The sequence below is a fragment of the Natrix helvetica genome (assembly GCF_964273705.1).
Source record: "Natrix helvetica genome assembly, chromosome: 3".
NCBI classification, from domain to species: domain Eukaryota; kingdom Metazoa; phylum Chordata; class Lepidosauria; order Squamata; family Natricidae; genus Natrix; species Natrix helvetica.
This window is the reverse complement of record NC_138549.1, coordinates 129,181,771-129,208,458: the sequence shown is the minus strand read 5'-3', so window position 1 is coordinate 129,208,458 and position 26,688 is coordinate 129,181,771. Positions and strand designations below refer to the sequence as shown.

Below are 26,688 nucleotides of genomic sequence, written 5' to 3'. Positions count from 1 at the left end.
TTCCCTCCGGCTCTTGCGAATCTGTATCATCGGAACTCCTCTCACCTCACTTTGTTTCAACCCGGTTTATATTTATTGGATTTTGTGAACGCCGGGCTGTTCGCGGCGCTGCCTGTTTTCGCCTTACATCCCAAATGGCTTCTCACCACGTTGTTCCCCGTTTTTAGGAAATGTTGGATATGAAAACGACGAACAATTATTTCGTGTCACGCAGCGAGGGATCGAAGCCGCCAGGAAATCGAAAACGTTTTCATCAGGCAGAGTTACGGCGGCAACGCCTTCGGGTTGGGGGGCCTTTTGGGTCTTTGCGTCCGAAGCGGGATCGGACGGAAGGAGAGTGTGAGCAAGATGAACCTGGAGCTGCTCGGTGCGTGGGGGGCGGGGGGGAAGGCGATTCGATCGTTGCTCTTTACTTGGGGCCGGGGGTGCGTGGACGGGGCAATGGGGGGGGAGACGATGGGGAGACGGGACCGTGGGATAAACCCGGGGAGGCGTGTTTGTGGGTGGTCAAACAAGGCAATGTTGCTGGGGAAGGGCCGCTGGGTTGCTTCTTGGACTGGAACGCGGGAAGCTTCGGGGTTTGGGGGGGCGCATTTTCCCTCCTCCCGTTTGCAAAAAGGGGGCACAGCTGTCCAGTGATGGGAAAACGGCGGGAGGCTGCCTCCCCGTCGCTTCGAAGAAAGAAAGAAAAATCCAATTTGTTTTGATTGAGATGCAAAAGAGTCCAGGCAGATTTATGCAGCGGACGCCTACATGGGACCCTGACGGACCCGGTTTCCATTGGTTGTGAATTTGGGGTTTTTTATTATTTGTTTAGTTTGTCACTCATTTACAAGATAACAGGAATAAGAATGAACATGAATAAGAGCACAGGAAATGGGTACGAATAAATCGGGACAGTTGGACAGGGACGGTAGGCACCCTGGTGCGCTTATGCACGCCCCTATTGACCACTTAGGAACAGTAGACGGTTTAAGGTTAAACGTTTTGAGGGGTTGAGGATGTGACAACAGAGTCAGGTAGAGCATTCCAGGCATTGACCATTCTGTTGCTGAAGTCGTATTTTCTGCAATCGAGTTTGGTGCGGTTTAGCTTGAGTTTGTATATATTGTGTGCTCGTGTATTATTGCAATTGTTGTGGATGGGCCCGGATGGACGAAATGTCTTTTCCCTTTTGCTGCTTGCACACACACATCCAGAAAAATCCATTATGGGTAGGAGGACACCCACCCTTAATGCAATGTCAGATTACTTCATTACTATGCTTTAAATTGTGTACGTGAGTTAGAAATGATTTGAATAGTCTAAATTTTGGTTGCCACAAGATGTTGAGGCTCTATAAAGAGCGCAGAGAAGAGCAACAAAGATGATTAGGGGACTGGAGGCTAAAACATGAAGAACGGTTGCAGGAACTGGGTTTGTCTAGTTTAATGAAAAGAAGGACTAGGGGAGACATGACAGCAGTGTTCCAATATCTCAGGGGTTGCCACAAAGAAGAGGGAGTCAAACTATTCTCCAAGGCACCTGAAGGTAGAACAAGAAGCAATGGGTGGAAACTAATCAAGGAGAGAAGCAACTTAGAACTGAGAGAAATTTCCTGACAGTTAGAACAATTAATCAGTGGAACAGCTTGCCTCCAGAAGTTGTGAATGCTTGGAAGTTTTTAAGATTGGACAGCCGTTTGTCTGAAATGGTATAAGGTTTCTTGCCTAAGCAGGGGGTTGGGCTAGAAGATCTCCAAGGTACCTTCCAACTCTGTAATTCTATTCTAAATTATGCGATAAAGAAATATCTGGTAAAAGCCTTGGCTTCCTAACATTTTGAGACATACGGTACATCTTTTTCTAGACTAGTTAAGGCAATCCTACTGTACATGCCTATTTCACTTGAGATGAAGTTACAGTTAACGAATTTGGATGATAAATGAGAATTAATGAACTTCACTGGATAATTATTTCCAAAATAGCCTGTCAAAAAAATCCTTTGTATATTTCTAGATTCTTTTTAAAAAATATTATTAATTGCTTCCCCTTAAGGCATAGCAACATCTTATTTTTGAAGATTTAAGGTACTTTAAGAAGTACTTTAATTTTAATGATTATATGTTTATTGGAATCCAAAGAGTAATTTTGAATACAGTTTTGAGATTCCTGCAGCAAGGAATTTATATTTTGCTCTTCCAAAAATAGTAAATATTGTTTAATTTTACCAGTAAAAGTGAAGATTTTCAGATTTTCAATTAGAAATATATTAAGTTACTTGAACCTCGTTGCTAAAACTTCCTTCAATTTCTGGATAGCATATATAATATTGTAAAGTATGCTACTGATTCATAGGTCAGATTTATTTTTTCAGTACATACCCCTATCATTCGATCTTCAGTAATGCAACATGAAACAAAAAGGAGTGTGGCATTTTTGAATTTCCTTCATATTTCCTTCTTCTTTTTTTCCAGAATCCTTTGGGCAGAACTATCCAGAGGTATATATGTATATGTATTTACCCTTGTATAAATATTTTGCACGATTGATTGTGACTATTTTACTGGGCTAGAAAAGAGAACTTTTGATATATACTCATACACATGAAATAGACTGTGGGTCTTAAATATTCAACTTATTACATGAACATTGAACAAGTTATTTATTTGCATGAGACATTTCTTGGAGTGAAATAACATGGTTATGTAACCTACACATGAAACCTCTCCATTTTTATCCCTTTTTTGTTTTCAGGAAGCTGATGGCACATTGGACTGTATTAGTATGGCTCTTACATGTACTTTTAACAGATGGGGCACTCTTCTAGCAGTGGGTTGTAATGATGGCCGAATTGTCATTTGGGATTTCTTGACAAGGGGCATTGCAAAAATAATAAGTGCCCATATTCACCCAGTTTGTTCATTATGGTAAGGAATTATCCTAATACAAATTTAATTTGCTTTGTGGATGATATGCCTGCAGTTGAGCTCAGAAAAAAGAATTCTGCATGCATTTATTGTACAATGTTCAGGCATTTCAACTTTGGACATTTTATTAGAATATACTTACTAGTTTTTATTACTGGAAGCTACCATTCAGGGATGTGCATTGTTGATAGCTAGGCAACTCAAAACTTTGTGTGACAGTTACATCAGCAGCTGCACCAGAAAAATGAATTGGAATGAAGTGTCCAGTGTTTTGGTTATTGAAAGTTGTTCCAATAAAAATTTCAGTGATCACTTCAGCTGCAATTTGATTCTCATACAAATATGCAGTAGTTTGTTTTGATACCAGCTAATAGATGATACATAAAGATGTGTTAAAGCTGTAGTGCGTGTTTATTCCATTGAACTTATAAGGCATTTGGTTCTTTAAATGTTTTTGGAAATCAAATTTAAAGTTGGAGTGCGGCAGAACGCTTGTCAACATGATATTTGATGGGGACAGTGAGAGCTGTGCTGAGAGGCTATTTAGATCTTTCTCTTTCAGTTGGAGTCGAGATGGTCACAAGTTAGTGAGTGCATCAACTGATAATATGGTGTCTCAGTGGGATGTTTTGACTGGTGATTGTGATCAGAGGTTTCGTTTTCCTTCTCCTATTCTGAAAGTCCAGTATCATCCTCGTGATCAGTAAGTAATATTAACACAGTTTTAAAAACAGTAGTAATCTAGATAATTTCTTTCAAATATATTCAAATTATAATACCTTTTCATGGATTGTAGTAGTCAAACAGTTTTTTTTTTCTTAACTATGCGGCTTAATAACTGAACAAAAACAAAAAATGGCTAGGTTGGGCAAATGGTTTTATCACCACTATAGATATATTGGCTCCAGAAATAAGAAAGTCTGAAAAACTGTGAGTCAGTGCATCAACAGGTTGATATCATTGAGATCTAAGGTTCTCAGAATTCAGTATTGTTTCCAAGCACATGCAAAATACATGTTCGGGGACAGAGAAAGATCTTGCCTTTCATTCCCACTATCAATATCTGTTTTCCTCTTGGTCGTGAGTCAAGATATTGTTCTAAACTTTGTGTGGAATTTTCCTAGGAATTTTTCTTCCATATGCATTTTCCTAACTACATATGGAAATACAAATATACAAAATACAAAGTCTCTGAATTTGGCACTTTGAGGAGGTATGAGATTCCCTGCAAGGTTCAAGTAGCCCTCATTTGGTGTTGTTTAGAATAGCCATGAAAACCTGGGTCTTCATCTAGGCCTTTGATGAGAGAAAGTGAGGCTCACTGCTTCATTCCAGTTGGTTTGTTCTCTTGTCACCTTTTATATTTATAGTTCATTAAATGTTTCGTAATTTCTTTGATTGTAGTGAGCCATCTAGAATTGAGAGTTGGGCAGCATATGTTTTAAAATTATTAAATACACTATATTGCCAAAAGTATTCGCTCACCCATCCAAATAATCAGAATCAACTGTTCCAATCACTTCCATGGCCACAGATCTAAAATTAAGTACCTAGGCATGCAGACTGTTTGTACAAACATTTGTGAAAGAATGGGTCACTCTCAGGAGCTCAGTGAATTTTAGCGTGGAACTGTTATAGGATGCCATCTGTGCAACAAATCCAGTCGTGCAATTTCCTCGCTCCTAAATATTCCACAGTCAACTATCAGCTGTATTATAAGAACGTGGAAATGTTTGGGAACGACAGCAATTCAGCCATGAAGTGGTAGGCCACATAAACTCATCCAACATCAGTGTGTGATCTCACAAATGTGCTTCTGGAAGAATGGTCAAAAATTCCCATAAACACACTCCTAAACCTTGTGGACAGCCTTCCCAGAAGAGTTGAAGCTGTTATAGCTGCAAAGGGTGGACCGATATCATATTGAACCCTATGGATTAGGAATTGGATGTCACTTATAGTAAGTTCATATGCGAGTAAAGGCAGGTGAGCGAATACTTTTGGCAATATAGTGTATAATAAATAGCTGTCCATTCTGTTTATTATATTTAATACATACATTATTAATTATAATAATTATTTCCTGTGCTGGCATGCGAAGTTACTAGGAGGCAAATTAGAAGGTGTGGAGTCCTCCTTAGGTCTGAGATAAATAGGCTCAAACTCTATAACAGCAAATTGTAATAATACAACCTTTGAAAAAAATCCTTTTGCATTTTTGAGGTCAGACTCATGGTCAAACAGGAAAGCAGGGTTTGAAAGTGATAAGTTACCAGTAGGTAGTAAATTCACAGAATTTGGATTCAGAAGATGCAAAAGAAATCCAAGATGCAGCAATGCCAGTTATTCAGAAGATTTATTGATAAATTGTTCTTAACTCTGCCCAAAGAGTTAAGGACTACTGGACTACTGCAATGCTCTCTACATGGGGCTTCCCTTGAGATGCACTCGGAGACTACAGTTGGTCCAGAACGCGGCCGCGCGGGTGATTATGGGGAGGTCTAGATACTCCCCTGTAACACCTCTCCTGCGCGAGCTGCACTGGCTTCCTGTGGTCTACCGAGTGCGTTTCAAGGTTTTGATTATGATCTTTAAAGCGCTTCATGGCATAGGACCTAGTTACATGCAGGATCGCATCCTGCCCCACACATCCCTACGACCAATTCGCTCACACAGAGAGGGACTTCTCCGGGTGCCGTCCGCCAAACAGTGTCGGGGGGCGACATCCAGGAGCAGAGCCTTCTCTGTGATGGGCCCAGCCCTGTGGAATGACCTCCCCCGTGACATCAGGATTATTTCCGATCTCTGCTCCTTCCGTGTACAGTTGAAGACCCACCTCTTTCAATTATCCGGCCTGGCTCAACCGTAATTTTTTCATATTCCTCCTGACTGTCTTTTTTAAATTTTAAATTTTTATTGTATATTGGGTTTTTATTAAACGGGGCATGTTAATGGTTTTAATTTGTCTAAATGTTTTGATCTATTACCTCCTCCGTGCATGTATGTCTGTGTATATATGTATGTTTATATATGTCTTAGTGTACGCCGCCCCGAGTCCTGCCCGGAAAGGGAGCGGCTAATAAATCCAAATTTATTATTATTATTATTATTAAAGGGAATGAGCACCTTAAATAAACTTTGCTGAACCTCCATTCAGTGAACAGCGGAGATTCATTAACGAGTCGCTGCAGAGTTTGCTCTCCTCTTAACACTTACATGCTTTTTGACTAGTCTCTCACATCTGTGAAGCTCAAACCCTAGTCCTGGATTTTCATTAAGCACTTCTTCCTATGATTAAATAGCTAAATCTCTGACTTTTAGTTATTGTCAACATATACAGGCAAAGGATTCTATGAATTTACTGAGTTTTTCTAAGAACAGGCTCACTAGTTCCAATATTGTTAGAATCATGAATGACAGAACTGTCACTTAATTGTTTCTGAATCCATTTCTACTCATCCTTCTCATCCCCTAGCCAGATCATATCAAATATCTTTACTGGGTCGCTATTCTGTTGAATAATCACTGTTACATTTCATGGGAGTCTGTCCTGAAAGGTTATTCAGAAACTTTCCTCATTAGAGAATGTCATCTTTGTCCTTTTGTTTGATTGGTTTCATGGATGACAAGTGGAATAAAAGTGAAATGATAGAATAACTGTGTATGGGGGAGCGAGAACAAATTTACCAAATATATTAATTGTTTAGAATATGAATGATACTGAATTAATTTTTAAATCCTGCTTATACTTGTTTATGAGTACAAAATACGATTCATTTTTTAGGGGGAAAAGCATACTTCCCTTGTTCTGTTTTCATGTCTTTGATGATGCATTGCTTGATGTTTGAGAATTTATTTGTTTTCTGTTTTTCTATTTCTTTAGAAACAAGGTATTAGTATGTCCGATGAAATCTGCCCCAGTAATGCTAACATTGTCTGATTCGAAACATGTTGTCCTACCAGTAGATGATGATTCTGATCTCAATGTGGTAGCTTCTTTTGATCGACGAGGGGAATATATCTACACAGGGAATGCTAAAGGAAAGGTAAGAAATAATTATATTGTATTGTTTTGTTCTATAATCTAAACCCGCCTCAAAGGTAAACCCCATGGCTGCAAATGGGATTTTTATCTGGTAAGTAAAAAATAGTTCTGTAGCAGGGATGTAGTCCTTACTCATTTATCTCGTATTAAATCCCATTGAATTCAGTGGAGCTTTTCAATAATCACAGAGGATTCTGCTTCAATGATGAGGCTCAATGATCATACTTTGGACACATTATGCATTATCCCTCTGGAGAAATCTATAATGCTGGGAAAGATGGAAGGAGAGAGAAGAAAGGGATCACAAGCAATTAGGTGGTTGGACTTAATTACAGCAGTAATGGATAAACGTTTGGAAAAGTTGGGGACAGATCTATCCGTCAATAAAAGTCGGCATTGAGTTGATGACCGATAATCATTCCATGTCTTTAGCCACACTATTCACCAGTTTGTTTGAAGGTTTGTTGCATTTGCAATATGTCCACTAGATGTCACACAATGAATATTTTATTGCTCAGACAGATAACACACATTCATGAACAATAGATCACATGTAGAACACATATACTACCCTTCTACATTGATGAAGCGTTCTGCATGACTACTATCTCAAATGTTTAGGTTGGGCTATGTCTTGTTCCAGAGAATTCACAAAACAGTTAAATCAATCTGTTACTTGTGACCTCTATAGAAGAATTATTACATGAAGGTACAGTTACAGCCTGGTCCAAAACAGATATGTACAGTATATCAGCAGTTCAAGAGTTTAAATGTAGCTTTTAATTTTTGATTTGCATTGTCTAAGCTCTGCTCCTCTTTACCACAGACACGGACCAGGAGAACTCTTCCTTTTACAGTCTTCAGGCTTTCATGGGAAAATACATACATTGGTTATATTTAAAATGACATGAAGAGAGGGAGGGAGGAATAGTAATATTGAAAAAAGGTATAGTGTCACATTGTGATACAGTAGACACATCAGTTCCAAGTAAGATTCATCTTCACTTGGTAATATATTAGATCAAGATATCTTGCACTTTTGAACCAGATATTGATCAATATTCTTAAACTGATTTGAGGATCAAATATATATGAAGTGTTAGTCCAGTTGAGAGTTGTTATCAAACTAGCAAATGGTGTTATTTACTGGCTTTGACACAACATACTGATTACCGTATTTTTCGCAGTATAAGACACAATCCCCCCCTCTCTTATACACAGAATGTAGCCAAAACCGCAAGGCACGGAGGAGGCGATGGTCTATGGCAATCCTTGCAGCCTGGAACAGCTGACTGGGGAAGCGGATCCACCCGCCAATCAGCTGCTCATGCTGAATAAGGCTGCAATAATGTGCTGAAGCTGACCTGGCTGTTCCCTATTTGCTGCAAGGACATGTCACAGTTTGCAGCAGCAATCTCATTTAGAAAGCACACATAAGTAACTGATTTAGCAGGATTCAATAACTTCTCTTTATATATAACATATATAATATAATATATATAATATAACACATTAAGTAATTATACAATACCAAAAACAGCTTTTCCAATGTGGTAGTTCAGCCGAGGAGAGGAGTTTCACTTTCAGTTTTAATTTCACCATGCAGCTTTAAAACAGAACATGCCAAATCCTGTCTCCTTGCTTTCTCCTTCCTTGTTGCTCACAGAGCAAATACTGTTTGGAATACAGCCCTCAACTCTCTCACACGCTGACAGCACGCTAGCCAGATGAATACCATGGATTCTGTTTGGCAGAAGCAGAATTTTTTTTTCCTCCCCATTTTTTTTCTTATAATTTTCTCTTATTAGAGGAACAGGAAATATTAACCTGGTATAAAATAAGCAGATTTAAAAATAGATTACATAATCTATTCATATTTAGCTTTTTCAGGTATGCTTTTAATATTGAATTGCATTCTGTGGGTGATAAAAGAGAATATAGAGATACATATGTATGTAAAAATAATGTCTCAGAAAATGTTTTATTGTTATGTTGGTATCACCCCATGTCCTATGGATTTATGGCATGTTAAATTCCATTCTTCTAAGCAACATTTATTTCAGTCTGATGATGCTTGAAGCTTTTAACAATTGAGTTTTATGATTTAAAAGGTAATATATCATGCAGAAAACATTCTTATTCAGAAGTGAGGATGCTTGTTGACATGTGACTGGTAAAGATAACTGACATTGGACAACATGAAGGTCATTTTATCATTCCTGGTGGACTTGTAAAAAAGTCAGAATGTTTTGGGTTCAGATATATACAATAATACAAAGAACGTTAAGATCAATATTCAATTGAAATTTCATATGTGCTAGTAGCTATAAAATGTTTCTGAATGAAGCTGTTCTCATTTGGAAAGATATTAATATACAAAATGAAATATATACTGTTGGCAGCATACGTTGAGTTTTAACACCTACTGTAATATTGCAATGTTAAATGTAAAGCTTTATTTCATTTTTAATTGATAACATACATGTTTTAAGACCCTGCTTAGAGTTTCATAAGTTATGGAGTAAAATATAATTGGGTGAACTGCATACCCTTACAATTCATTGATTTTTCTTACAAGTTTTAGGGAGAAAGATTGTACCCAGAAAGACATTTTTTTTCTTGCTTTTTTAGATCTTGGTGTTAAAGACAGACACTCAGGATCTCGTTGCTTCCTTCAGAGTGACAACAGGAACCAGCAACACAACTGCTATTAAATCTATAGAATTTGCTCGAAAAGGAAGGTGGGTTGAAATCAGCTTCAGAATTTATTCACTGAAAGCATAATAGTGAAAAGCTCCCCCCACCCCCCACCCTCAAGTACCATTTGGGTAGACAATTTTAAATTCTTGCCACTTGTGATTTGGAGTGGAGTTACTGAATATAATCCTGTTCCTCTTAACACACATTCGGTGAGTGTTCTTCAATGATGGCAATTATTCATTTCAAAATGAGGTTAAATGGTGGGAGTATCTGCGTTTATTAGACAAGCATAGGAAATTGCCAGGCATGCCAGATCTTGTTTTTCTAAGCTAGTATTGTTCGTTCTGGTCAAACTCATGCAGCAGTATTTCCTATGACTTAGTTCCTTATCTTTTAACAGGGACTTGAGTTTGAAGGTTTCTTCACACAAAGATGTAATGTAGAACAGAGCTATGCTCCTTCCTTAATTATGTTAGTTCCCCATATGTCATGATTGGTACCACATGCAGCTAAATTGCACTATTTAATTTTATTAGAGTTGCCAAATGGCCATTTTTATCAATGGATTAATATTTGGGCTTATTTTTCAGAATGACTTTCTTTTACCTTTGGAAATGTTTTGAAATGTGTTTTTAGGTAAGGGCAATTTTAGAATTTTTGGGTTTGCATTAGATTGTATGATCTTCAGCCAAGTTTGTTCATATTAGGCTAATTGGGAGTTTGGCCTAGTGACTGTTGTTTTTTAAAGTGATATTTTTTAAATCAAGTATTTGAAATTAGACAGATACTTCAACATTAGCTAATTTAAAAAGCAGCAGTCATGATAAAAAGAATTGTTGGTTAAATATTATGATAGAAAGCTAAGCAAATAAAACATCTAACCCTAACCCCTAAAGAAGCTTTAGCATAGTTCTCAGGCTCACATGGTAATTTGTTCTTGAAACTGAAGAAGTTTTGAAAAAGCAGCTTACACCTTGACATAAAAAGCAGCCTTCAAAAACAAAATATATTCTGCTGTATTTAAATCTTTGGGTGCATCTAAAGGAAGTTTTTCTGACTTTCATATTGCTTAACAATGGTAATTGGGACCTGCAATTCTGTGCTAAATGGCACAGACATAAAGCAGAAAATCATATAATCGAGTCGATTTACAGCATTAGTCCCTTTTATTAAATTTATATACCACCCATTTCACTGTTTGCCATAATTAAGCAAATTGCACATGGTCATTAAGTGTGATGCAATTGCAACTTCCTGCTGGCTTCCCCATTCACTTTGCTTGTGGGAAGCCAGCAGCAAAGATTGCAAATTGTGATCATATGACAGAATGAGCAAAGTGTTATAGTTGTGTGCTGGTCCATAAGCACTCGAATTGTGATCATATGGCTGTGGATACGCTGTAAATGACCAGAACTTCAAGGATCGGTTATAAGTCTTATTCATTCAGTGCTGTCATAATTTTAAATGGTCACTAAATGAGTGGTCATTAAGCAATGACTACCTGTATTGTAAAATGATGGATCAGCAATTCATTTCAGAAAGCTAGTATCATTGTAGCATGTTAATATATTTCAATCTTCCAGTTGCTTTCTCATAAATACTGCTGATCGCATAATCAGAGTTTATGATGGCCGGGAAATCTTGACTTGTGGTAGAGATGGGGAACCAGAACCAATGCAAAAACTACAGGATTTGGTGAACAGGTAAATATGTAAAGTAACTAAGTATTGTAAGGCATAAGAATATGTTTTCTTTGCAATATTCAATAATTAATCAAATAGTTAGTAATAGTTAATCCTGTTACATAGCTGTTTGCTTTGTGACCTTCCAAAACAATAACTATTCTTTCAAACATTCAGCTTGTCTTATATGACAGACTTCCTTGATTATTGATCTCTCATCACAGATCCCCCACTTAACAAAAGAAGACCTCAGTCTATATGGCTAAGGGGTAGTAACACCCTTTTAAAAATTGAAAGTTACTTTGAGTAATCTTCATAGGATCAAGTTGTAAATTTATAAATGTAAGTTCCTTTTAAGTCAAGCTCAGCTCCTAATAATTACATAGATATATCCATGTTGTTTTCTTAACAATAAAATGAAATGGTTTTGTCTTTTTTTCCAACTTCCTGGTTTGGTTTATAGCCCTAGAATTTGCTGCTGGTCTATCTATCCTAGTCCTAACTAGGTGAATTTCTGGTTAGGCATTTTGAGATCGGCCAGTCACCTGGATCCTCCTGTTAGGTATTGCTTTGTTTGAAACATTTACATAATGCCCACCCTGCAACAAACTGGGCAGCTCTCAATCAAAATGGATTTGATAATGGATAATTTTGCACAGTATATTTCCTAATATAGCATTCTGTCATTTAAAGTATTGCTATTACATTGGCCAGATTGTGTGTGTGTGTGTGTGTGTGCACGCATGCCTGCCTGCATGCATACATACATACATACATCCTACCAGCGTCTTTAAAGTAGCATCATAAATTAAAGCCATGTGATATAAAAACTGAACAGAGTAAAATAAATGGAAAATGATGGACCAGGCACTTATACAAGACCATTCTGTAAGGAGCGAAGAGAGACAGATGATCCCATCTTGGTTGAGAAGAGAATTTTCTCGCTGCACCTGCCTATTTAATTTAGATAAATTATTGATGCAGACAATTCTGGGACAAGATGAGCCAACAAATGTTTTTAGCCAGATTTGCAGAGTTGTTCATTTTCCTGACCATTTTCATTCATATATTTTTAAAGGCAGACCTCTGTAGAAGTAGAATCTTCCTTCTGTTATGCTTGTGCAAGCCAAGCTTTGTCCTGAACAGAATTTTAAGAGTCTGGAAAAGTACATTTGAAAGGCTAGTGTTGTGCTGCACTTTATTTTTATATTTTCTATTACATTTTGCAATAGCTATTCTAAATAATCACCCAAGGATCGATGGTGCATTTAATCAGTTTGGGAAATATAGCTTGACCTGAATATTTACATTTCTATAGCAGAATATGCAACTTGCATTTTTTTGGAATAATATGTCCTTCTCTCCAGATAAAGCATTTTTAGAGTTTGGGGTTGTTGGTTTTTTTTAAAATCTTTTTATTTTTCCTGCCCTTGAAAAAAAAAAGTTAATTTTTTTCTGCTAATACCTTTCTTGTAGGACACCTTGGAAGAAATGCTGTTTCTCTGGTGATGGAGAGTATATTGTTGCAGGGTCAGCCCGTCAGCATGCTCTGTACATATGGGAGAAAAGTATTGGCAATCTTGTGAAAATCCTGCATGGCACCAGGGGAGAGCTCTTGCTGGATGTGGCAGTAAGTGCTCCATCTTTCTCTCCGTTCTATTTTGTCAGGATAATGGGCCTGATTTGTTTTAATATAGCTGCTACTTTTCTCCCTCTTCCTGCTGCAATTCTAGTGGCATCCTGTCCGACCAATCATTGCTTCTATTTCCAGTGGAGTGGTATCTATATGGGCACAGAATCAAGTGGTAGGTAGAATTCTGCTGCATTTTATTAGCCTTCTACATTTTGATTTTGAGTGGCGGCTCTCTTTTCATCTATTTGGAATATTTTACAGCATTTGCATAAACTTCACTAGGGGTTATGTTCTAAATAAACACAAAATAGAGAATAATATAAAAGAATGCAAAAACCATCCAAATGTTTTTTGAAAATCCTAATATGGAAAGCAGTTAGACAGGAGAAGCAATTACACACAGAGGCGATAGACTCTCCTTCGTTGGATGTGCTCGAGAGCTATTTGTCTTGTTGCTTTAATTTTGATTTTTTCTGCACTGAAGGGAAACTTAGCCGTGATGACTTAGATGACCTCTCCTGTTCCAGATCAATCAAGGGCACCCAGAGAAGTTGAGGCGCTAAATTTTCACTTCGTATTTAAGCCAAAACAAGCACCAGCAGGCAGGGTTTTGTGCAAGCATACACAAGTTTAATCAAACAAATTCAAATTACAAGAGTCCAAAGCAGCAGGTGAAGATATTATTGGGTTATGGGAGAGTGACAGTTTCAGGAAGCAGGAGATTCTAGGCTTTGGGGGCAAAGATTCAGGATAGAAGGGTTGTCCCCAAACTGGCTTTTAAGTGGAACCTTTATAGGTGGATCACAGTCAACACCTTTGAGAGCTGTATGCAATGAAATTTCATTTTAATGTATGCTGATCAGTGTCTGTTCAAAGTGACAATAAAGTTATTCAAAGTTCTAACACTGGAAATACCCTTGTTGGGTGAGGAGGGCCATAGAGTGACTTTGCTGCTCAGTATATAGCATGGTGTGATTGAAAAGCTGTTGCTCATTGTTTACAAGGTGCTTATCTGCTACAAGTTTGAAATGTTTTTGGGTGGGGGGGGATTTATGGTTTAGGAAAACTGGAGTGCCTTTGCACCTGATTTTAAAGAGCTGGATGAAAATGTAGAATATGAAGAACGGGAGTCTGAATTTGACATAGAAGATGAAGATAAAAGTGAGCCAGAACAGACAGGTAAAGAACGTATTATTTTAAATTTATTTTAAAAGAAGAGCTGCCCTGCTGGAGATGTCAATGCCCATTTGAATCCAGCAATTTTTGTTTTCTTATCATGGCAAATTGGATACCTTTGTGGCAGGAGATTAAAACACACTGCTTTCTTTGAATCGTCCAATCAACAGGTGATGGTTGTCTTCACCTGCTGACAGCCAGTTGCCAGCAGTATGACTGGAAGCCAGCTACCCTAAGAAAGCCATGTGAAGCTTCAGAACTGGGGTCCATGCTAAGTAAATGTATGTGACCTAACCTTAATCTTTAAAATAGTAAAGTTAGTGTAACGTGAAAGAGATCCTCTTGAAGCGCTGCACTGCTGTGTTTTAAAGAATGTGCGGTATGAGTTATCTCACATTTAAAAGTAGTGCAGTTTAATGTCTTGTTAATGTGTTACAATTGTCAGAATTTATACTTTATAAAATAAAAGATATCTTTGCCTATAGAGGACATAGCAAATCCCAATTATATAGTGCAATCATAATTATATTGTATATTATATTGATTAGCTTGCATAAAGATGATTAAAAAAACCTCTATAAAGCATGGCATCTACATGTCAGCTTTGTTTGTTGTTTCATTTCATTATATACGTTTACTAATATAGAACTAACACCAGACTAAAAACTTGAATGGCCTAGTGCCTTTAACATGTTTTTCTGACTGTCTGATATCCCACATTCAAATCAGAAATATAGAGTACAGCCTTGTTACTCGGCTGATCACAATATGTATAATTACAATATGTAATTACTGATAACTCTCTTAGTATTAATTGTTGTAGTCCCTGCAGAATAAATGGTTCAAGGGGTATATTTGAACACACATTTAAATACCCTCTTGTAAACTGGATATTAGGATGGTTTATCTGTAACAATCCATTCTGGGGAACCAGAAACATTGATGGGACTTATTTCTGACAATACTCATGACTTCATCCTTCTAACTGAACATGTATACCTTATCCCAGGGCTCACTCTTTCTTTCTTTCCTTCTTTCTTTCTTTCCTTTTCCTTTCTCTTATTATTTATAATTTCTGAGCCTACAGTCTGCAGGAGTTTTTTAAGCTAAACAATTAAGTGCCTACTTTACTTTGGAATAATGGACGTTACGACTTTTGTTGTGATTGTTTCATTGCATTTTGTTGTTTCATTTTTTTAAATGATTATAGAAATGTTTAATGTTTAAACGTTTATTATTTTATTGGCACATAAAAAGTATGATGCATATACAAATATAGAATTCTTTTGTTAATGATTCTGTATGAACCCAGCCACATTACATGAAACTTCTATGAAAAGCATAATAAAATTGAATGTGTTACTTAAGAGTACAGCTGTTGTTTAAATAATCTAATAAATCTCTCCAGGAGATTGCTAGAGGATAGCAAACATTGTCAATGCCTATTTTTTATTGTAAGTTTTTTTTACTGCTTTTGCACCCCAAAGAGCCGAAAGCAGTATAAAGTAATAAAGAATGATAAAAGAAATAAAATCCAGTAACAGATTTCCATTAAAAAAAGAATAAAACATTTTGAATGCTCTAATTTAAACGGGCATTCAATTAAATAACATTTAATTCGGGACTCCTTGTTACCTTGCGGATGTTTACATGAGCGAGTCTGTTAATGATATTTGAAACAGAATAGCATCTGAATTAATGGTGCATCTCTTAGGAGGGCATTCTATTAACTAGAAGTAAGAATAGTATGTATTTATTATGGTTTACTATAATTTAATCTCCATTAATTTGCTAGTGCAGAACAGCACTTATCAAGTAAATGCTAATGGTCCCCTAATTTTTGATTCTGACTTTCGTTACTTGACAGGTGCTGATGCTGCAGAAGATGAGGAAGTGGATGTAACTAGTGTAGACCCTATTGCAGCTTTTTGTAGCAGGTAATTGGTAATGGCCCAGCTATTACAAGGCTATAAATAAATTTTAGTTGACTCAAATTATGAGCATGAATTATTTGTGTGTGTATACTTCAGAATCAAGTCCTGCCCATTCAGTAATGTTTACTGTTTGTTAAATCAGATTAATCTTGAAGCTTTAAAATATCTGTGATGTGATTAGGATGCTAGTACTGATCAAAAAATACCCTTGTGCAAGAGTCTGTTATAAATAGTATCTAATTTAAACCAAGAAATGTAAATATCCCTCTTCCAAATTTTTGAAGGATGCTTTTCTCTTATAACAGTTGTGTGGCTAAGGTAATTTGTGGTGAAACTTATTAGAAAGCCAGGACTGTTGTTGAGAAATGTATTCTTTTTGCCATATGTGAGATGCCTTCATAGCATGCACTTGAATGGTTAATGTAGGGGTCCATGATAATACCCCCTAGGACAGTGATGGCGAACCTATGGCACGCGTGCCACAGGTGGCACACGGAGCCATTTGTCAGGGCACGCGAGGCGCTGCCCTGTCAGCTGGCCAGCGCGCACGCACGCATTGGCTAGCTGAGTTCACGCTTTTTTAAAGCCATTTTTCGCCCTCCCCAGGCTCCAGAGGCTTTATAGGAGCCTGGGGAGGGCAAAAAGAGGCCCTCCGGAGGCTTCATGAGCTTCCCTGAAACCTCCGGAGCGCAAAAAAGCGGCCCTACGGGCAAACCGGACGTTCGGGAACGCACTTTTGGTTTGCTCAGAGAGTTGTTTTGAGCGCTCTGAAGACTTCAGGGAAGCCTCTTGATGGTCCCTGAAGCCTTCGGAGCGCTTAAAAGTCGTTGTGACTGCTTTGGAGGCTTCAGGGAAGCCTCTTGAAGGTCCCTGAAGCCTCCGGAGGGCTTCCGGGGGGGGGGAGGCTGTTTTCGCCCTCCCCATTCTCCTATAAAGCCTCTGGAGCCTAGGGAGGGCAAAAAAAGCATGCAAACATGGGGGGGGGTCGTGCCTGTAGTGCGCTCATGCGCACTGGGGGGGTCGCGCATTGCATTATGGGTGCGGCACGCCTGCACACGACCCCCCTATGCTCCCCCCACTTATGGCCCGAGAGCCAAAAAAGGTTCACCATCGCTGCCCTAGGAGAACACAGGAGTACAAAATCAAATGAAGAAACATTCTTTCCTTTCCTCATGAGCTGTGTGTTGCTAATGAAAAAAATAAATGATTTCTCTGACAGTGATGAAGAACTGGAAGATTCTAAAGCTTTACTCTACTTGCCTATTGCTCCTGAGGTGGAAGACCCAGAGGAAAATCCATATGGACCTCCACCAGATGCAGTTCAGACTGCTTTACCCGATGATGGGATAGGTTCTGAGAAGAAGCGGCCATCTTTGTCCGATGGACCTCAGCCTCCAAAGAAGAAACCTAAAACCACCAACATAGAACTGCAGGGAGTACCTAATGATGGTGGGTAGAGATTCCTTTTCATTCCTGTATAGACAAGAATACTTTTTGAATTGGACATCTTCTCTACCCTTTACCTCATTACATAAATTTCAAAGTTCTTTCATATGTTACTTCTCTTTACTCTGTTTTACACAGCCTTTAGCAAGCATGTGGGAGCACTCTGTTTACCTTCTCCAGATTGTTCACCAAAAGCTTTTGGAAAAAACTCATCTCCCTAAATATTGACCAATGCAGGCATATAATGCCTCCTCTGGATTGCCAAAAGGCTGCACGAGTGCTTCAGTGGATGCAAATGGCTCATCCTCCACAGCACTCACTAAACCTGTGAGAAATTTTCGGCGCATGGCACAGACCATGCATTGCAAGAATATTGTGCTTTGGAGGGTATGCCATTTAATTCATCTGGATTATTTGCCAAAATCTTGGGGAGTGAACAGTGCCTCTAGCATGAATCATTGAAGGTATGCAGCAGGCCTTGCCAGAAAATAACCATATTCAGAATTCCCTGAATGTGATTGACTGATGGACAAAGCTTTTTTTTTTCCCAAAGCAAATTGCATTGTCTCTTTGCTTCAGTGGAGCGAATCAGCTCAGCTCAGCTCATCTTAAGGTGGTGATAAAGTTGCTGAAATGCCTAACTTCTTTTCAGGGATACATTAGGTACAGGAGCAAGGAAGAATGGCTTCAATTAAAATCATATCCTGATTGTCCCACAGTAAAAAAATGAAGCTAAAAAGAGGTGGCTATTTCAGCAAGACAGTGCTCTCAAATCAAATATAGTTCTAATTCACATGAGAAGTACTTTCAAGAAAGAAATGAAAAGGCTTTGGGGTGGTCTTCAGAGCCCCCAAATATTGAATATTGTTGCAGATTTGTGGGGATAATTTAAACATGCCGTGCATACAAGGAGACTTGTGAACGTTCCTGCAAGGATAATTGACAGAAAAAGAATCGAAAAGCAAGAAGGAAAAACCTCTTAGCTGACTACAAGAAATGTATGACAGCTATTAATACAGCCAGTGAAAATATTACAGACACTGTCCAAAGTTTTGCCACTGGCACATTCACTGTTTACTTTGAATCTATAAAGAACCATACATAAGTTATATGTATGAATGTTTAAAGAAACATGTGCTTGACTTTGTACCACGGTGTCAGTTTTTGCTCCTTTAAGTTCAATTCATTGAAATTTGACCTGAGACGCCTAAACTTTTACATACAACTGTGTGCCTGTGAGCTGCACAGATTTGGAAAATAAACAACAGAGTGAATATATAGGTTTTCTCTTTTTTAAAAAAAAAAATTAAAATACACACTTTCTGTTCTAAACGTTTATAGAAGTCCATCCACTGCTGGGTGTAAAAGGAGATGGTAAATCCAAGAAGAAGCAAGCAGGGAGACCTAAAGGATCAAAAGGTAAAGAGAAAGATTCTCCATTTAAACCGAAACTCTACAAAGGGGACAGAGGTTCTTTACCTCTGGAAGGAGCAGCGAAGGGTAAAGTGCAGGCGGAGCTGGGACAGCCTTTGCCAGGTAAGGACCCACCGTGAGCCTCTGCTTGCTTGGTGACCTTGCTTTGTACAGAAATGGCCTAATCCAGGGGTGTCCAAACTTGGGAACTTTAAGACTTGTGGACTTCAACTCCCAGAATTCCCCAGCCAGCCATGCTGGCTGGGGAATTCTGGGAGTTGAAGTCCACAAGTCTTAAAGTTCCCAAGTTTGGACACCCCTGGCCTAATCTGAGCAGTTGAACTTCTCAAACACTTCGTGCTTGCTAAATGTTTAGTTGCTGCGCGCTCAAGGATAGACAGAATTGTACTTTCTGAATTGTAACATTTACTCTTCATCGGAAATATTGGTAAGTTCTGTAACATGCATTCTTCAAAAACGTAAGCCCTAAAAGAAGAATGTAATTTTACCACAAGGAGAAGCAAGCTGTTGATGTTGATTCTCTTTAGTTTCTACCATTATAATTTCACAATCTAAATGAGCTGTTACAGAAAATCCCAGAAGCTGAAAATAAAGTGATAAGAAATAGTGGAAACTAAAATTCTTTTCAGAATGCAACTGTTATCTTCTTTTTTTTAAAGTTATACCCTTTGCAGATGCTAGATGATTTTTGTGACAAATGGAGCCAGTTTCCTCCCTCCCCTCTATGACTCCCTATATATAAAGTTACTGCATGGGCATTTATTATTCCTCCAGAAATTGTGAATGCTCCAACACTGGAAGTTTTTAAGAAGATGTTGGACAACCATTTGTCTGAAATGGTATAGGGTTTCCTGCTAAGCAGGGGGTTAAACTAGAGGACCTCCAAGGTCCCTTCCAACCCTGTTATTACTTCCTTTGTGAAAGGAATTTCTGAAGTTCTTATAGCATCCTCTTAGCAATTATTTTTGTATGCCCCAGTTTTCAAGATTCTTTTCTCCAGTGTTGAAAATTGGAGCATTAGATTTGCCACGAAAGATCTTCTTTTTCATGGCTAGAGGGCAGTCATCCTTCCCTGATGAGATAATGACTCTGCAGTGGACTTTTCATTCTTTCTGATCTTTTCCCCTAGAATTTGCTTTGATGTTCCTGTTGTTTTTCAGTGTTATTACTGGGAGGGAGGAAATGATTTCCCTCATGCTGGGGATTGTTCAAAATATTCCCAGAAATATTGGAGCAAGTGGGAGGAGCAGCTCACTATTCCTGTGGAAAAACCTTCAGGTTCCACTCTAAACTCTTAGGGAGGAAATAATCTTTGAGCAACTGTGCTGCCAGGAGAGAATCTCAGTGCTAAGACGTTTGCTTTTATCAAATTCCATGATATGAATTGACAAGGGGCAAGGTTGCAACTCGTTCCATTACACTGAGTTTTTTTAGAATTCTGTATAGGCAGTCCTCAACCTACAGCCAAAATTGAGCCCAACGTTTCTATTGCTAAGTGAAACATTTGTTGCTGCCCCATTTTATGACCGTTCTTGCCATCGTGAGTCACTGCAGTTGTTCAGTTAGTAACGCGGTTGTGAAGTGGATCCGGCTTCCCCATTGACTTGGCTTGTCAGAAGGTTACAAAAGGTGATCACATAAACCCAGGACACTGCAGCCGACATAAATATGAGTCCATTGTCAAAGCATCTGAATTTTGATCGCATGAGCATGGAGATGCTGCAATGGTTGTAAGTGTGAAAAAGGGTCACAAATCCCTTGTTTTCAGCCCCGTTGTAACTTTGAATGGTCACTAAATGAACTGCTGTAAATTGAGAACGACCTGTAGTTCCAACTGAGTGGAACCATTTTTATCTTTCCAATCTGCATACAGATGACAAACTGTTTTCTGCTCAATTGCTCGATGAGGCTCAATGATAAAATAAATGGGTATGGGTGAAACATAAGTGATTTTTTACATTTTTTTATAATAGCTGTTAAGTAGATATTCACAGGTAACTCAGCCTAAAATATTTTGTATGTCCTTGAAGCTCAGTAGCTACTGCTGTAAATTTTATCATTTCCGGAAGCCTTATTTTCCTCATTGCTGGCCCACTGTTACCCAGCTTGCTCATTGTCCTTCCTGCTCTGCTCCTGTTTCGTTGCTTTTATGATGATATGATCCCCTGAATTGTTGCTTACAAATGAGGATTAGGAAGCTTTGCAGCCTTCCAAGTCATAAACTTGTTTCCATATTTTTTTTCCTGAGAGCTAATTTTAGGTTTTCACTGTTCAACATTTGGTTAACAATTATCAGAAGTTGTGTGTCTGTATACGGTAAAAGCTATCCTATTCCTATGCAGAAATAAAAGTGCAATTAAATGACATTAAATTTTCTAATGGTCTCTCTATGGGATTATTAATCCCTGAGTTTCATTGGAACCAGCACAGAGATCAGATCCAGGAAGTTGGAGACGGATCTTGCAGGGTAGTCAATAAATCAGCAGGATCCTCAGCTCATGTAGGCACTCATAAGCCAGTGTCTTCAAGGTACATTTCCTGGATTTAGGAAAAGTATTTCTGATTATCAAAGTCATCCTGATTCCCAGCTTGAGCATACTGAAGCAACTGATAAGTGGCAGGGCAGATCTCCAAAAAGACTACAATGTTGCCCTTGCTCAGCCATGTCTTAGTCATATAACACTTCCTCCTGATTCCATATAGAGTTCATGCTTTATTGTCTAGGACAGGGGTGTCAAACTCAAGGCCCGCAGGCCAGATCGGCCTGCAAGGTGCTTAGAACTGGCCTGTGGGGCTACCCTGGAAACAGGGAAGAATTAGCCTGCTGTGCCTCTGCCAGCAAAAATGGAGCTTAGGAGGGTCGTGTCCCAGCGTGCAGTTCTCCCGGAATCTGTTTTTGGCCGCAACGGCCTCCTGCAGCCCTCTGCCAGCTCCATTTTCACTGGCAGAAGGTTGCAGGAGGCCATCGCGGCCAGAAACGGAGCCTGGGGCAGCCATACACTGGCAGAGAGCTGAAGGAGTGATGGCGAGCAGGCCACACCCACCCCAACCACCCAGTCCCCTGAGGTCAAACACAACCCTGATGCTGCTCTCAATGAAATCGAGTTTGACAGCCCTGGTCTAGGACATCTTGCCTTCTTGAACTTGGTACTTTTCTATCAGCTTGGCCAAAATTGGCTGTGGGTTATGAGAGACCCACTATTTTATAATACCAGATAGGGGAGGCTTCATTAATTTCAGGTTTGGGAGGCTAAGTTATTGGCTGATTTGTCGATATTCTAGCTATAGTTCATTCCAACCTTGAACTTGATTTTAAGATACAGTGGTCACGATTTAGGAAAATATAGTAGAAATGGATTGGCTCCCTGTATGCCAGACCCATGTAAAAGGTGCAGGAAAAAGCCACATTCATAAATTAGAAATAATTGCAAAGGGATATCTGGTGTACTTTTCAACTGTTTAGCGGTTGGCAGAGTGACAGCAGTGATAGAGCTGGCAGTGGTACCTGGTGCTTGGCAAATTAACTTTAAAAAATACCAGTGGTCCACACAGACTTTGTGTTGGGCCACATGTGTCCTGCATGCCATATGTTATATAAGCCTGCTCCGTACTATTATAAATTAGTTCATGAGGCCATAATTGTGTGAACTATTTTTGAAATTGTGAAAACATCCTGGCAAATTGAATTTTGTGGGAAAGAATACTGCTTCCTTGTCAGACAAACAAGAACCGTGTGTCCTGTGTAGAGCTTAATTAATAAACTGATCTTGAGATAAGGTTGCTATACAGATCCTGTGTTTGTTACTTGAGGTTTTGATCCTCAATTTCTTTACTACAGAGAGCACTCTGACGGTGTAGATTAGATTCATAGAGTTGGAAGGGACCTTGTAGGTCATCTAGTCCAATTCCCCGCCCAAGCAGGAGACCCTACACCATTTCTCACAAATGGCAGTCCAGTAGCAGTGAGGGGAAGTCCTGAATTTTTCTGAAATTTATTTACTTTTGCAACAGTTTGAAAAAAAAGCTAAAATCAGGAAGCATATAGTACCTCCCTTTGTTTCTACACCAGGTGTGGATGATTTTTGTAGTGTTTAGATTTTCTGCAAACTGTCTGAATTCTATTGAGAATATCAGTAATACTTGATTCTTCTTTTCTTTTGGTTTTGATTTTTAGCAGGTGGTGGAATCTCGGAGTTGTTATGAAAGCTTCCCTCCTCATTCTTTTTTCTTACTTTGACGTCATTACATGGAATAAGGACAAATGTTAAGTCAGATAATGGACTGCCTTCATGTGGGGGAAAAAAATCTGACTTAGCTGCCTGCATCTCCAGGGAACAATTTGTATGCAAATTATGGAAGAGGAACATTTTTGTCCCTAAGATTTCTTTTTACTAATAGTAAATGGACAAGGAAAGATTTATATAAAATCTGATGGGAAAGAACTGTTTTTTGCCCATAATATTCTTAGAGTTCCCTAGAGTACAACGTATGGAACAAGCTAAGAAGCATGTACACTGAGTCTTGGGTTACTTTATGTTACATGGCTTTATTCTTGAGAGAGAAAAATGCTGGAATCTCATTGAATTCCTCCAACAGGCTTGTGACCGTCTAAAGCAAATTACTCTGAGCCTTCTTGTTGTTTGTTTCTCAACTACATTGAATTGTAAATGCAGTTAGTGCTTAGCTTACTATCCTACAGCTATGAGATATGGTGAATTGATCTAGTTTTCAAACGGGCTGTTAAAATCCAGAGGTCTCTGATGCATAAGAACAAGAACTATTTTTCCAAGGGAGAAAAGGAGCATATAAAAAAGTAAGCAGAGTGAGCAAAAAGCATGAGAGACTCTTGTTTCTTCTCACCATGCTTTAAACACATCCAGAGATGCTTGTTTTCCAAACCTTTCAAGGTTCTAGGGAGAACAAACTTTCCCTAGACTCCATAGAGGAAGTGTGTAGAAATGGAAAACACGGACTTCCGGTATATTAAATGGATTCATTTTGTTCATATGCTCTGAAAACAATTTGGGGGTGTGAATGCTGGTCCTCGGTCTATTTTACAAAACAGGCCTTTCATTCAGGAGACATTTAAATGATGACAACGATGTCTTCAAAGTGTAAAGCTAAAGGATATACAGGTGATTTACATACTTAGCATCTATCTATAGCAGGGTTGTCAAACTCCCGGCCAGATGCGTCACGTGCTAGCCACGCCCATACCCGGTTTAGCCAGGGGGGAGGGGAAAGTCCAGATACGTCACATGACGCCGCCGTGATGATCACACCTCTGATCTATAGAAAGAATAAAGGTGTTTTAAATATGCCTTTTAGTTTGTTTTGTTTTCTGCATAATGTCCTGTGGTATGTTTCTTCTAATTATATCCTGAGTTGAAATCTCATATTTTGTATATTATTATTTATGCCATCCTCACTTCTAGAATTTTATGCAACATTCCCTTATACAATCTGGTCACCTACAGAGCTTTCCAGTGCATATGAAGAATAATAGAAAAGCTGGTTGGATAATGACTGTTGTATTGTTTATGTGGTATTGTGAATTCAAATCAGATCTGTTTTCTACAGTTTAGTGTGCTTTATTTTTTAGTTTTCTATTATTATTATTATTATTATTATTTGTTACTATTGTAGTTTGTACATAACCTGAAAAATAATTGCTTTGTAGCTACTGTAAAGTATTGTTGTGATGTTAGCGTCTCTATTTGTAAATAAAGAGGTACATTTTATTTCTTAAATATTGTAATCTGCTTTCTTTTGTACTAGCTTTATTCAAACAAGTTGTAGAATAGTTTCTTCAATCTAGCCCTTAATTGATAAATCGATTATGTGCCATCAAGTCACATTCAGCTCCTAACAAGTACATGCTATTATGGTAATTTGTGATGTACTCTGGTCATTTTAATTGAAGTGCAAACATTATTCTGAAGAAACTAGTGGATTGTAACTGTCGTTTTCTGAACTGAGAAAAAAATTGCAAACTAAACAGTGGGAATTATCATAAGACGCTTATTACATAAGGCTATTGAATGTAATATAAAATTATAGTAAGAACAAAGAGGAAGAGTAATGAAGGACAGCTTCCGTGATACATGTACTTTTATAACTTTTAATTTGAGCAAGAAGTTTGTCATGCACATGATGGCCACTTCATGCCACATCAGAATCATGCAGTGATTAGTAAAATAATATTTTAACATCCAGGGATGATAAAAGAATATCTCCCAATCTACAGTTACTGTAGCAAACTTCCATCATAAACTTCATTCTGAAGACCATTCACACGAAGCATCAATTACTATGGAGCAGTAATATGATCTAAAGTCTGACAGTGTTCAAGCAGTGCTCCCTTTTTCCCAGCATTTCATAAAAGATCAGTCAGAAAAGATAATCCTCTGTTTTCTGATATTTATTTTCTAGCGTTGATGCCGAACTTCAGTAACTCCCAAAAATGTTAGGAGGAATTCAAGTGCACAATCTCTATTTCTGTAGCTTGGATCCCTTTATAGCATTGCTCTATATATACATTGCCAGTATTTTCAGTATATGTAAGTCTTGTTTTAATGAGTTTATCTTATTACCATCACTTCCTTTCATCTTACTGCATTTCTACTATCATTCCTTTTTATTTGGGTTTTAAGTATACACATACAGTACACCATGCCACACAATTGCCATTGCAGTCCAGATGTACTAAGTGTGCAACTAATTCCTAACTAGGTGTGTTGTTGAATTACAATAAAAGCTATTTACCCCACCCCCATCTCTTTTTTTTAGGTCCAGCCCATTGCAGTTATGCTGCTGAAATTCAGAAGAAAAAAGAACACAGTACTGCAAGCAGGATACAGCAGGATTGTTGGTCTTTTTAACAATTTTATAAAAGTTCCATGTACTCAAGAAAAAATAGGTTTAAATGATTTCCCTATACTATAACATCATTGCTTCACTGCCATATTATTGGCAGCTACTGAAAGACAAAACTGTTGTTGAAATTGCCATTCCTGAGTGAGAGCACTGCTGTGATTAGGAAAACATGTTGGAAACTCACAAAATCCTCTTCTGATATTTTGGAGAACCAAGATGGGAAAGGGAGCAGTAAGACAAGATCCTAGAAAGGCCAATTCTGGGTTTAAACCATTCCAGGCATTCAATTCCTTGGCTATCATGCTCCAAACCACCCTGGAGAATCACAATGAATATTCAGTTTCTGCCTTGATAATTATGTAATCTGTGATTCTTTTAATATATATTTGAGGTACGCATCAGATAGGTTTAAATTACTCATATCACCTTTCTGTAACTGGAAGCACTACTCAAACAATGACATGAGTGGAATGCTTTGGCTTTTTGGATGTATAGTTTTATTATGGAATGGTTCTTTGTGACATCACAATTTTAAAACTGGCTGCATTCTGCAATGGCATATGTTGCTGCATGAGCACGGTGAAGAAAAGAGCCAGACAAATTTCTTTCTTAATAGTTTATGCTTACCATGGAAAATAACAGCCCAATTTACATGTTTCTAATACCCTTAATATAGGGTATGTCTTTTTCATCACAAATACAAATGCAAAGTTTTATGATTCCAATTGGTTTAAATTTGAATATATAATGTGGATTTCAGCTTTAGGTAAGTATTGCTTCTACTCTGCCCCCCTTGTCTGAATCCAATATTTTCTACATTGGTGGATTTTTGGAATAAAAGTGTTTTTATGCTC

The 26,688-nt window shown here is 38.2% G+C and overlaps 1 protein-coding gene across 7 annotated transcripts; it reads left to right on the top strand.

Moving 5' to 3' along the window:
- Positions 1 to 152: 152 nt before the first annotated feature.
- Positions 153 to 26,688, top strand: RBBP5 (RB binding protein 5, histone lysine methyltransferase complex subunit). Of its 7 annotated transcripts, none has more exons than XM_081949339.1 (15): positions 153 to 367; positions 2,456 to 2,481; positions 2,736 to 2,908; positions 3,471 to 3,611; positions 6,792 to 6,954; positions 9,585 to 9,694; positions 11,237 to 11,356; positions 12,812 to 12,965; positions 13,069 to 13,140; positions 14,030 to 14,147; positions 14,315 to 14,425; positions 16,012 to 16,081; positions 17,298 to 17,527; positions 18,866 to 18,943; positions 25,748 to 26,688. In XM_081949339.1, the coding sequence occupies exons 1-15, from the start codon at positions 349 to 351 to the stop codon at positions 25,837 to 25,839; spliced, it is 1,677 nt and encodes a 558-aa protein (XP_081805465.1). In that variant the 5' UTR covers positions 153 to 348; the 3' UTR covers positions 25,840 to 26,688. The 7 variants fall into 7 exon arrangements, with proteins under 7 accessions (XP_081805465.1, XP_081805468.1, XP_081805467.1 ...); XM_081949342.1 differs by lacking the exon at positions 25,748 to 26,688 and adding an exon at positions 23,136 to 24,708; XM_081949341.1 differs by lacking the exon at positions 25,748 to 26,688 and adding an exon at positions 23,133 to 24,708.